At 39.7% G+C, this 13,703-nt stretch overlaps 1 protein-coding gene across 10 annotated transcripts in view; it reads left to right on the forward strand.

The window, feature by feature from the left end:
- The window catches only part of afdna (afadin, adherens junction formation factor a), a 314,437-nt gene that overhangs the window by 169,079 nt on the left and 131,655 nt on the right, over positions 1-13,703 (forward strand). For 6 of the 10 annotated variants that reach the window (XM_085982002.1, XM_085982006.1, XM_085982004.1 and 3 more), the window contains 4 exons: positions 8,826-8,887; positions 9,690-9,895; positions 12,358-12,378; positions 12,755-12,900. In XM_085982002.1, the coding sequence (XP_085838128.1) occupies positions 8,826-8,887; positions 9,690-9,895; positions 12,358-12,378; positions 12,755-12,900 (435 nt within the window). The remainder of the gene's footprint in view (positions 1-8,825; positions 8,888-9,689; positions 9,896-12,357; positions 12,379-12,754; positions 12,901-13,703) is intronic. The other 4 variants (XM_085982003.1, XM_085982005.1, XM_085982008.1 and 1 more) reach the window with 1 other exon arrangement.

Here is a 13,703-nt window from a genome sequence, read left to right on the forward strand (position 1 = left end):
CAGCCCAGCGCCGCTACCTTCATAAAGGGTACGCGCGCAGCAGGAGCTGAGACGCGGCGTCTCTCTCTGGCTCGGCCAGGGGGCGGGGCTTGCTGAGCGTCAACAGTTACCCTGGCAACCGGGCCCGCCGGCCGTCTCGCACAGCCGCAATCGGCGGTCTTCACCTCGGGCGGGGGGCCCCCGCCCTCCCTCCCCACCCCCCCCTCCCCGCCCCCCTTTTCCTCCCCCCCCTCCCTTTTCTTCCCCCCCCCTCCCTTTTCTTCCCCCCCCCCTCCCTTTTCTTCCCCCCCCCTCCCTTTTCCCTTTTCCCCCCCCTCCCTTTTCCCTTTTCCCCCCCCTCCCTTTTCCCTTTTCCCCCCCCTCCCCCCTCCCCTTTCCCCCAGTCGTTCGCTCGCTCTCTTCCAACAACAACATGCCCTCGCAAAAGCCTCGGCACCGCCGGGCACTTCAGCTAGTGTTAAATATAGCAGGTATGTGGCCAAATCTTGGGTCTTATCCAGGATATGTACTCCTGTTCCAAGATCTGTGTGATAGTAGGTATGCATCTCATTGAACTTGTCGATACAGGAGTGAGGCAAGGTTGTATCCTGTCAAGTCCTATTCAGTGTTTTCAATGATTTGTTGGATGGCATTATGAAGGACAGACTTGGAATGTTTGTGGCATTTCTGAAACAATATCGGTATTCCCCTTTGTCAGTTGTCCAACGAGCAACAAGTGACTCCTTAGCTGGGGGTAGTGGTGAGGAGGAGGTAGGCTATAGCCCTAATGAGAGAGTGTGTCCTCTGTGGACAAGAACTTTCACCAATGAGCTGTTCTGGTAAGCTGCATGGTTTTAGCTGATTGAACTCTAGCAATACATCTATGCACACTTGGGGGAGCCCCTACCTTCTGCTAACTTGCATTAGGCACTCTAGGCTTTGGTAAAGGGCATGTCCATTCATGGAGAATGTGCACTCCATATGGGCAAACCGAAACCCTACAGGTGTGTGTAAATTTCTCAGCTAGAATTGGAGACAAAAATCATGGTGATGATTTCCATGTGGCTTGGAGGAAGGCCTTGTTGAAGAGAATATCTCCTGAAGCATAAGCACAGGAGTTTCTCATGTTTGAGCCAGATCTTTGTATTTATGTCAGAAACACATGAGCAAATGCATCTCTACATTATGCACTGGTATAAAAAGTCTAGACAGAATGTCAGTGGCAAAGGGTGGATAAATCTTATGGCTTGGAACTTTGTCCCATTGGAATTGCCAAGTTAACCATCACTCCATGGTAGTTGCTGCAATAACTATTGCTAAAAAATGGGAAATCTCATGCATGCTGGTCTGTATGCTATACCTGGACAGTGTTGTAGTTTTAATGCAAAAGCATTTTCTTGTTTTCACCAAAGGTAAATGTTTACATTTGTATTGGAGATTGTCTAGCCCAGGCCATCACTGGGCTTCAAATTTTACCAGTAATTGCCCTTCCAGCTATTGATCTTGCTTTGACTTACTGCCTTCCTACCAAGCACAATTTAGAGGAATGTCAGTTCTGTTTCAACCATTTCAAGGATGCGCAACACAATTGACTCGTCATTCTTGAAGATGGCTTCACTTTCCAAAACCTCCATTTATTAGGAATGTCTGCTTCTGGCACAAGTCCAAGTACAAGAAAATCACAGAAAAGTACCATGCAGGTACAGCAAGCAATTCGGAAGACAAATGGTATGTTAGCCTTTATTGCAAGGGGACTGGAATATAAGAGTAAGGATACTTAACTTTTAGAGATAGGCAAAATGGCGAAGGAGGAGAGGTAGCCCTGATGATAAAGGATGGGATAAAGACAGTAGAGAGAAAGGATCTTAGCTCTGAAAATCAAGAAGTCGAATCAGTTTGGGTGGAGCTAAGAAACAGCAAGGGACAGAAAACATTGGTGGTAGTTGTTTATAGGCCCCCCAAACAGTACTTGTAATGTAGGGCAGAGTATAAATCAGGAAATGAGAGGTGCATGAAACAAGGATAATACAGTAATCATGGGGGACTTTAATCTACATAGACTGGGCAAACCAAATTTGTTGTAATAGTGTGGAGGACGAATTCATGGAATGTGTGCAAGATAGTTTTCCAGATCAGTATGTTGAGGAACCAACTAGGAACAGGCTATTTTAGATCTAGTATTGTGCAATGAGAAAGGGTTAATTAATAACCTTGTAGTAAAGGAGCCTTTAGGGAAGAGTGACCATAATATAGAATTTTATATTAAGTTTGAAAGTGATTTAGTTATATCCAAAACTAGGGTCTTAATTCCAAACAAAGCAAACTACATAGGTATGAGGGGCGAGTTGGCTAAGGTAGATTGGGAAACTACATTAAAAGGTATGATGGTAGAGAAGCAATGACTAGCATTTAAAGACTTAATACATAAGTTACAACAAATATACATTCCTTTAAGGCACAAAAACCCCACAGGAAAGTGGTCCAACCGTGGTTAACAAGGGAAGTTAAAGACAGTATTTGATCAAAGGAAGAGGCTTATAATGTTGTCAAAAAGAGCAGTAAGCTTGAGGATTGAGGATTTTAGAATTTAGAATTTAGCAAAGGAGGACTAAGAAATTGATAAAGAAAGGGAAAATAGAATGAGAATAAACTAGTGAGACATAAAAACAGACTAAAAGCTTCTATAGGTATGTAAAAAGGAAAAGATTAACAAAAGTTAATGTGGGTCCCTTACAGGCTGAGATAGGAGAAATTATAACGGGGAATAAGGAAATGGCTGAGAAATTAAACAAACTTTGTGTCTGTCTTCTCGGAAGAGGACGCAAAAACCTCCCGGAAATAGTGGAGAACTACTCCTGAGAATGAGGAACTGAAATAAATTAGTATTGGTAAAAAGATAGTACTGGAGAAATTAATGGGAATGAAAGCTGATACATCCCCGTGACCTGATGGCCTACATCCTAGGGTTTTGAAAGAGGTGGTTATAGAGATAGTGGATGCATTGGTTGTCATCTTCCAAAATTCCATTGATTCTAGAACGGTGATTCTAGAACGGTTCCTGTGGATTAGAAGGTAGCAAATGTAACCCCACTATTTAAAAAAGAGGGAGAGAAAACTGGGAACTACAGACCAGTTAGCCTGACATCAGTAGTAGGGAAAATGCTAGAATCTATTATTAAGGGCGTGGTAACAGGATACTTAGAAAATAATAATAGGATTGGGCAGAGTCAGCACGGATATATGAAAGGGAAATCGTGTTTGACGAATCTGTTGAGTTTTTTGAGGGTGCAACTAGCAGAATAGATAAGGGGGAACCAGTGGATGCGATGTATTTGGATTTTGAGAAGGCATTCGATAAGGTGCCACACAGGTTATTAAACAAAATTAGGGCTCATGGGATTGGGGGTAATATACTAGCATGGATTGAGAATTGGTTAACGGACAAAAAACAGAGTAGGAATAATTGGGTCATTTTGGGTTGACAGGCTGTAACTATTGGGGTACCGCAAGGATCAGTGCTTGGGCCTCGGCTAATCACAATCTACATCAATGATTTGGATGAGGGGACCAAATGTAATATATCCAAGCTTGCTGATCTAAAACTAGGTGGGAATGTAACTTTTGAGGAGGATGGAAAGAGGCTTCAAAGGGATATAGACACAGGCTAAGTAAGTGGGCAAAAATATGACACATGGAATATAATGTGGAGAAATGTGAAGTTATCCACTTTGGTAGGAAAAATAGAAAAGCAGAGTATTTTTAAATAATGAGATACTGGGAAATGTTAGTGTTCAGAGGGACCTGGGTGTCCTTGGACACAAATCACTGAAAGTTAACATGCAGGTACAGCAAGCAATTAAAGGCCAACATACCATTTTTTTTTATTACAAGAGGATTTCAGTATAGAAAGAATAAAGATGTCTTACTGCAGTTACATAGGGCCCTGGTGCATTGTGTACAGTTTTGGTCTCCTTACCTAAGGAAGGATATACTTGCCATAGTGGGAGTGCAACAAAGGTTCACCAGACTGATTCCTGGGATGGGGGGATTGTCCTATGAGAGATTGAGTAGACTGGGCCTGTCTTCTCTTGGAGTTTTGAAGAATGAGAGGTGATCTCATTGAAACATACAAAATTCTTACAGGGCTTGACAGGGTAGATGCAGGGAGGATGTTTCCCCTGGCTGGGGAGTCTAGAACCAGGGATCACAGCCTTAGAATAAGGGGTCAGCTATTTAGGACTAAGATGAGGAGAAATTTCTTCAGAGGGTGGTGAATCTTTGGAATTCTCTGCCCCAGAGGGCTGTGGAGACTCAGTCGTTGAGTATATTCAAGGCTGTGATCAATAGATTTTTAGGTATTAAGGGAATCGAGGGATAAGGGGATAGTGCAGGAAAGTGGAGTTGAGGTAGAAGATCAGCCATGATCTCATTGAATGGCGGAGCAGGCTCGAGAGGCCGAATGGCCTACTCCTGCTCCTATTTCTTGCGTTCTTAAGTCTTGCTGCATTTATAGAGGGCTTTTGGTGAGACCACACCTGGAGTACTGTGTACATTTTTGGCCTCCTTACCCAAGGAAAGATATACTTGCCTTAGAGGGGGTACAACAAAGGTTCACTAGATTGATTCCTGGGATGAGTGAGTTGTCCTATGAGGAGAGTAAATCTTCAAGTGTAACAAATACCAGAGTTCGTTGATATGTGCTCTGCACCTCCTTGTTTGACCTTGATAAGGGTGTTGAAGACCTTTGCAGCCTGTAATTCTCTAACCAGTTCATGTACTTTCCCACAATTGGCATTATCAATTTTCTACGGTCAGTGTGTTAATGCCACTAGACTGCCTTTGAAGGCTGCTTCAACCTTTTTATATCACCTAATATCCATAGTTCTCTAGCGTGTTGAGTATTCAGTGAAGCAGTTACAACATAACAGAAGATGCTGGAAAAACTCAGCAGGCCAGGCAACAACCGTGGAGAGAGAAATAGTCAACGTTTCAGGTCGAAACCCTTCTTCAGAACTGAGGAAAAAAAGGCAGGAAATGAAACAGATTAAAAGGCAGTTTGGGGGCTGGGAAATGGGGAGGGGATGAAAGAAGAGACATTGAGATATTCAAGGTGAGATGAGATGGTAATAGGACAGGTAAAGAAACAAACTGGCTCTAGATGAAGTGTGAAATGCGCTGGCAGAGTGAAAGACAGCTGCCATGTGGGAGAGAGAAAAAAAAGGAAAAGCACAAACCAACAGTGTGGATAAAAAATATGAAAATATAATAGGGGCCGAGGTTATGATCTGAAATTGTTGAACTCGATATTGAGTCTGGAAGGCTGTAAAGTGCCTAATCGGAAGATTAGGTGCAGTTCCTCCACGGATGTTGTCTGACCTGCGTTTTTCCAGCGTCTTCCGTTTTTTCGGATTTCCAGCATCTGCAGGACTTTGCTATCGAAGCAGTTACAACAGTTCTACTGGCCCAGATTTGAGTCTGCAGTTGATGCTGTTCCTGACTACTTTAATAAAGATTATGAATGTCCATGTGACATCACCTAAGACGATCTTCTGGTCTGAGAGAAATCCAGTTCATATCTTGTGTGAAGGTACAGAGAATTTCCTCAGCTCTTTTACTAAAGACCAGAGAATTGTTATAGCCCTTCACAAGCTTTACATCCTCTGAGCAATATAGATGCTCCACAGCAGTTTTTAAAGTATAGCCTGTAGAGTTTGCCTCCTAAATTTTAGGTTTTTTTGACAGTTTGCCGACCAGCAATGTAAACTCCAGTTTCTGTTCAACAATTAACAAATAAATTGCTGTATTTAATACAGCAAATGTCAATTTAAAGTCAAGTCTAAATGGAAAAAATTAGGAGCCTTGTCCCCTTCTGTGTGCTGTTAACTCAACGTTAATTTGGATTAACCCGAATTACTTATCTCTGCATTACCCAGCTGTTCAACAATGTTATTCACTAGAAATATGAGCAGCTGAGCCACACCCTGCTCAAAGTATCAGTCTTTGGTTTCCAGCTGCCCAACAGGGTATTTGTAGACTTCTACCTTCTCTGAACTGGATTTTCAGCGCAGACTGATCAATATAAGCAATAGAAAAGCAGGATTTGATCACTATATCTGCAGATCACTCCAATCAGTGATCACTACAAGCGGATTCTACTACATATTGGAAGTTTTTGTTATTTATCCTTACACTTTTTCTTCCCTTACTTCTGCCCCCTCAAAGTTTTAAAGACTTTGAGGATAAGTGTTTGTGTTGCATCAAAATGTATATAGTAGAACTGTGAAAAGCATATGTGCAAAAATATCAATGTATAATTAAATGCACTAGATAATTGTACATAATGAACCACTACGTCCTTTGGTTTCTGTGCCATTCTTAATTGAAATTTAATTGATGGACATGCCACATATGCAATGCATATCTTGTGAATTTTGTAGTATGGTATTGTGTAATCATTGTCTTCGTGATTATGCATATGTAAGTTTATATTTATATGTAAAGTATGTTTTCAAAACTGATGAATCACAACCTTGTTTTCTCTGATTATGCTCCTGTGAAATGCCTTGGGATGTTTTGCTATGTTAAAGGCGCTATATAAATGTAAGTTGTTTGTAGATTTTTAAGATAAAATCCAAATGACTTTGTAATACAGGAAACTTTGTTATATCCGGCACCGACGGGACCGAGCTGTTGCCGATCTATCAAAACTGCCGGACATACAAAGTTAATGTTGAAGCATACGGAGGTTTTCCTCTCCGTATCTGACAACAAACACTGTTGCTTAGCAACAGCTTCAAACAGTCGGCCCGTACCTTGGAAGCGTCTCTAGCTTAGCAACAGCTTCAGAGAGACTTTCCAGAGCCCGACTGTTGAAAACAAAGCCACGAGAAGAATAAAAACCTAACAAAATGGCACCTGATTTCTGCCGGTAGATCGAGGTTTCTGGACATACAACCTCCGGATAAGCCAAAGTCTCCTGTATAAAGTCCATTAAATATTTTCTTTGAGGATTGTTTTTATCATTATATTTTTGTTATTGTATTTAAAATACAGTACATGGAATCATAATACAGCACAGGAGGCCATTCCGCCCATCGTGCCTGTGCCGACTCTTTAAAAGAGCTAGCCAATTAGCGCCACTCCCCTGCCCTTTCTCCATAGCCCTGCAAATGTTTCCCCTTCAAGTATTTATCCAATTCCCTTTTGAAAGGGTGATGGAAGCAGATTCAATAATAACTATCAGGCAGTGCATTCCAGATCATCATAACTCACTGCGTAAAATAATTTCTCCTCATCCTGCCTCTTGTTCTTTTGCCAATTTCCTTGAATCTGTCCTTTTTTGCCAACCCTCCTGCCACTGGAAACAGTTTCTCCTTATTTACTCTATTAAAACCCTTCATCATTTTGAACACCTCTATATTAAATCTCCCCTTAACCTTCTCTGCTCTAAGGAGGACAGCCCGTTTCTCTAGTCTCTCCATGTATCTGAAATCCCGTATCCCTGGTACCATTCTAGTAAATCTCCTCTGCACCCTCTCTAAGGCCTTGATATCCTTCCTAAAGTGCGGTGCTCAGAATTGAACACAATACTCCAGCTGGGGTCTAACCAGTGTTTTATAAAGGTTTAGCATAACTTCCTTGCTTTTGTACTTTTCCTTTGTTTATAAACCCAAGGATCCCATATTCTTTTTTAATTACCTTATTGGACTCTCGGGGAATCAAGGGATATGGGGATCGGGCGAGGAAGTGGAGTTGAGGTCGAAGATCAGCCATGATCTTATTGAACGGCAGAGCAGGCTCGAGGCTGTATGGCCTACTCCTGCTCCTAATTCTTATGTTCTCAACTTGTTCTGCCACCTGCAAAGATTTGTGTACCTACACTCCCAAATGTCTCTTCCTGCACCCCCTTTAAAATTGTACCATTTACTTTATATTACGCCTCTCCATTGATGAACCTGCTGTAACTTGCCAGCATTTTCAGTTTTCAATTTCAAATTCCCCCCTTGTCCTTTTAATGTATTTTATGCCAGTTACATCCTGTCCTTTGTTCTAATACCTTTTTGCCTCAGTTAAGATCTTTGTGTAACCTCCACTAGGTTTCACCCCTTTTTATCTTTTAAAAAAAAAACCTGTCAGCTGATCAGCCTAATAAGTACCTTTTTTGACAGGAGTCAGCATTCCTGTTCTCTTCTTACCTTCCTCCCACTTTCCCTCTTTGTTTTGTTGAATGCTGTCTGATGGGTTCACCCATCTTCCAGTTGTAGTGAAGGGTCGTTTTTTCAGTTGCTGGTAAACTTGGGTATTTTCAATGTTTATGCTTTTATTTCAGATTTCCAATATTTGCAGATTTTTCTCTATTTGTAAGTTCAGTACTTCATTTTAGAGAAACAGTAATTGGTGCAATGGTTTTTTTCTTGAAGTACCTGTATAAATTGATGCCTTAGTGTTTGCATTTTTAAAGGTAGTTGATATCTAATATTGAAGCTGTACTCTAGCAGATGTACAGTGTAACTCAAAAAGGCAATACAGTACAATGAAAGCACAAGCTCATCAATATTGCAAATCCGTTTCTGGTTTTACATTTAATACTGTAGTGCCATGAAGAGAAACCTCCCAGTGGACGTGGAAGCTGAAACCATTCTAGGCCAAATGTTTATTGTATTTTAAATTAAATGTTGTAGTTCGTGTCGTGCAGGCTTAGGTTAGTTTAGTCATCACGGTGTTGTGCTAAAGATGCTGTATAATTCTAAAACTGCGCGACTACTGGAGAGATCAGCATCTGTTGACGGTGGGATCAACTGCGTGTACATTATTCGGTTTGTTGAAAATACACTTATTTCTTGCAGACCACAAGATGTACAAGGTCATGAGTTGACTTTGCCAGCAACTATAGAGTTCCGAGAAAGCTGTAAGTAGCTACAATTACTTACCCTTGCAGTAGATGCACATGTTACAGGTTATAGATAAAGAATTAATTCTATCCAGGGTGTGTGGTCCCCAATACAATATTCACCTAGTAGATGAGCTTTCCATTTTACAGTATAATCACTGGTATTCTAAAGTCAGTGTACCCAGTCATGCATTTGTTCCTGTTTTTAAAATTAATAAGTATTGTGTCCAGTTGTATTAAGCAGTTATATGTTTACAGTGTCATCCTTGGCTCAGTGGTAGCACTCTCACCTCTGAGTCGTGGATTTAAGTCCCACTCCTTAAATTTGAGCACATAATCTACACTGACACTTCAGTAAAGTATTGAGGGAGTGCTGCATTTTTGGAGGTGCTGTCTTTGAAATGAGACGTTAATTCGAGGCCTGGTCTGCCCTGTCAGGTGGACGTAAAAGTTCCCATTCCACTATTCGAAGAAGTGCTGGGGAGTTCTTCCTGTGTCCTGACCAATATTTATCCCTCATCCAATATCACACACATTATCTGGTCATTTACTTAATTACTGCTGTTTGTGGGACCTTGCTGTGTGCAAAGGCTGCCACATTTCCCTACATTATAACAGTGACTGCACTTCAAAAGTACCTCACTGGCTGCAAAGCACTTTAGGATATCCTGAGGACTTGAAAAGCACTTTATAAATGCAAGTTCTTTCTCTTAAGCTCCTAGCTAATTATTTGAAATAAAAACTAGTCATAGAATAAAATATATTTTAGGTGGATTACGATCGTATTAAATAGTAACTAAGCATTTGTGTTGTTTTACAGCTGAAGATGCCTTCCTATCTGCCGTTGTTAACTATACTAATAGTTCTACTGTCCATTTCAAGCTTTCTCCTACATATGTACTGTATATGACTTGTCGATATGTCCTGTCCAGCCAGTACCGGCCTGATATGAGCCCTTCTGAACGTACCCATAAAGTTATTGCGATAGTTAACAAGATGGTTAGCATGATGGAAGGAGTTATTCAGGTGAGTTTTAAGACGCACTGATGTTTGAGTTGATGTCAGATTCGCATTTTATGCATATATGCCAAATTTTGCAGTGATTAGGATAAATGATTTAACACTTGTGATGGACATATTAATTTACTGAGACTTAAAATACAGTTTCTGTAGCTTAACCAATAAAATGGCATAAGATTTTTGAATTTTGTATTTTTTCTGGAAAGGAACATTCTTTTATTAATGGCTTTAGACATTAAAATCACTTTTAAAGCAAATCTGAAATGTATTGGGTTGGTGCTGTTATTGTTGCAATTGCTACATTTGTCACAGAAGGCAACAAAAATCATCTGAGTCAGGCCTGTGATCTTTGAGTATGGTGGTGGAAGAAAGGTATAGCTTACATATTACTTTGTGATATGCTGTTGATCCATCATAAGGGACGGGGGAAAAGAATTAAGATTGGAATATGTCTTTTGACAACAAATTTCAAGTAGAAGTCCTAATTATAGGTCTAGTAAATCAGAAAGCTGCTTTAGAGTTATTTTTCATTAAAATACTTTTTTTGTAGGTAGTTTTAGGAACAATCATGCTTTGTTGGTACACTAATATGTGATTTATTTTTGTTTCTAGAGTCATTACTGAATATAGAACCAAGAGTAGTTATACTGTACTTAATGTTCCTGTGTTTCACTATAGCTGTTAATGTAGCAATTTTGTAAACCGAGCAGTTTTGTTTTAAATGGCAGTTTCACATTTAAAGATAATCTGAATTCCTAAATTTAACTTGCATAATTTTGTTTGTAATAATTAGACACATTTTTAGTTTTATGAAGAATATGAAATTGGTACATTATCATTGTTTTCAGTGAAATTTAAGAAATATACTGTACACTAAGCCACCTCTTGGCTCAGTATCATATGCTCTGCCTATTCAGCAATCAAAGCCACCTGATTTAATTATCAGCACAAATTTAAGCAACCTTTTAAGATGTTTTATATATTAATAACTTCTAATGTAAACAAATTCCTGACAGTGTCCTGATAGATACAATTTTTTACGAACCCATTATAAAAGAAATGTATTTGGACTTGACCCACAGGATTGCAGTAACTCTTACCTAGGACATTGCACTCCATTTATAGTGGGTATGGTTTGTCCGGGCAATTGGGTAAATGGGATAAATTGTGCAAGCCTGAAGTAGATGTAACCAGTTTCTATATTTCTTTGATTGTCCAGGTGCTGCCTCTAACTTAGTGCTTGCTGTTGCTTTTGTGACTTTAAAATTACAATACCTTTTTTTGGTTTTATCCTTCTAGGCTCTTGTTCAAAGTGCATTGAATCAGGGAGCAGAGGCTCAGTTTAGCGAGGTTTCTCTGGAGGAAATAAGTACGGCAGAGTTTCTGGGAATTATAAGAAGTTTGTGATATTTGATCTAAAACTATTCTAACAAATCTGACACATGAGTCAATCATGCCAGGGCTGTTTGTCAGAGAGTACTGAGTTTAGAGTGATTAGGTAGCAAAGGCTTACTTTCTCCCTCTGCAACCAATCTGATTTGTCTGGCTACAGTGGGCCTCGTGTAAACCTGACTAATCAGCTGTGTATGGACGGGCAAACCCGACTAACCAGCTGTGTGTGGACGGGCAAACCCGACTAACCAGCTGTGTATGGACGGGCAAACCTGACTAATCAGCTATGTATGCACAAGCCTCTTTTAAGCAGTTTGAACTGCAGCATCTTGAGGGTCTTATCTCCACTCTTAGAAGGACTTAATATTGGTATTAAATAACTGGTTGGCCTTCTACAAGAAGTATGTACAACCTTTATTTGTGTTTTTTAAAGATCTGTCAGGACATTTTCATGGAATTATGGTAATTCAACATTTCTACACTACAGCATTGCCTTCTTTAAACTCCTTGTAAATCTGCAGTGATTTTTTAATGTACTTTATGCATAAAACTAGACTTTCTTGACATTCTATGTTCAGAATGTTTTACTCTGACAAAATCTTGTGGAAATTAATTGTTTTAATTACCATTGTGCATCACTAAGACACTTAATGTTACAAAATATACTGCTCCAGACATTAAAAATGAACAAACGTCATTTTTTATGCGCCTATAAATCAAATGCCAAAATAAATGTATTTTTCAGTTAAGTACGAAAACACAAACATTTGCTTTCAATTTTTGTTACGGAAAGTAGTGAAAATGATTACCTATTTCCACCCCCCCCCCCCCGGCCACCTCACAGGTAGAGGAAACTGCCTCACTGCAAAGTGACAACTTAATACACACACATTGTGAAAGTTTGTTTCTAGATCATAGCAGTTGAGATGGTTTGTGTTTTAAGTTGTTGTCTGTGTAGTTTCATAATTAAATTTAATTTTATGCAATGTTTTGCATTTATTAATCGTTATTTGTGTACATCGTGACTGTTATTTTTTTTTCTCTATTTTGCCTGATTCCTCTTCCCTTTTCTGCAGGATATAGCACAGTATGAACAGGTAGGACATGTTGCTGGGAACTGTTCCCAGCAGTCAGCTTAGCTCAGTTTCTCATGCTTCTCCATATCAGAAACAACAAATCCAGCGGCCGGACTGAACGGTACATAACACTCATTTAACAATTGGAACATGCAGCACTAAAACTTGACTGCACAACTATGTTGGCATTTCATTTTATCTGCTTAATGCACTTTTCTGTGGTGATGTACAGATTCAGCCCAAGTTCTTTTGCTTGATGTCTGTGGCCCTTTTCTTTTGTCAGCCTTGTTTAACATTGCCTAGCCTGGCTCATGCGGTCAGGGGTTGCATTTAAGACTGATCATCATGTAGAACAGAAGAAAAATCCTCAAGAATGACATTATTTTGATCATTACAGAAACAGAAGAATATTGCAGGTGCGCTTGCCTTCTGGATGGCAAATGCATCAGAACTTCTCAACTTCATCAAACAGGACAGAGATCTGAGTCGGATCACCCTAGATGCACAGGATGTCTTGGCTCATTTGGTGCAAATGGCTTTCAAGTATGAAAATTAAAACACAAACAATGTCTGGTGTTCAACTATCTTATCGTGTCACTAACGGCATATACTGAATTGGCAGATTCCATTTTGTGACTCTTTACCCACACCGCATCCCTCTGCCCCCATTCTCCAACCTTCCAAGAAAGTCGACTAAATAGCGCTGCTTTTTTATTGCTGCCAATATTGTCCATGCAATCCTTATTGCAAATAGTGTTTGTATTAGGAAATGCCTAGCAACTATGACAAATATTTTTTAATCTTGCTATTGCAAGTTTTTAAGCTTCAAAATCCTCAGTAGAAATTAACTTTCCTTACGAGCCACATTGTGGTATTTTTTGTCAAAATAGTGTACCAGAATGACACATTGCTTTTATAAATTGCCCTTACTGCCATATTAGGAAGTGGAGGAGGAGAAGATTGTCAAAACACATATGCAAATACTTAGTACTAGCACCAACTGTGTTTTAGAAATACAACCAATTTGAATGTTGGTACAAAATATTTTATTAAATACTTGCACAAGTTCATTTATAAAAAAAAAAACTGGCCGATTTCTCTCCTCTGAATTATATATACTTGTGGAGTGCAATTAGATGACTGACTTTAAGCTGCCTGTTATGGTCAAGTATTAGCCGAAGAAAAAATATTGTTTAGTGCTCATGCATTGATTAAGATTGAGGCTATCAGATTCCAGATGGCTTAACCAGTTAAGCTATATTCTGTATCAGTGGATTGTATGGAATTGCAAATACACATTCTAATGAATTATGTTTTAATGGGACCCATGGAGGCAATGTTTTTTT

The sequence above is a fragment of the Somniosus microcephalus genome, chromosome 3, assembly GCF_052327205.1.
Source record: "Somniosus microcephalus isolate GS21.2 chromosome 3, FLI_Smic_1.0, whole genome shotgun sequence".
In the NCBI taxonomy this organism is placed as follows: Eukaryota; Metazoa; Chordata; class Chondrichthyes; order Squaliformes; family Somniosidae; genus Somniosus; species Somniosus microcephalus.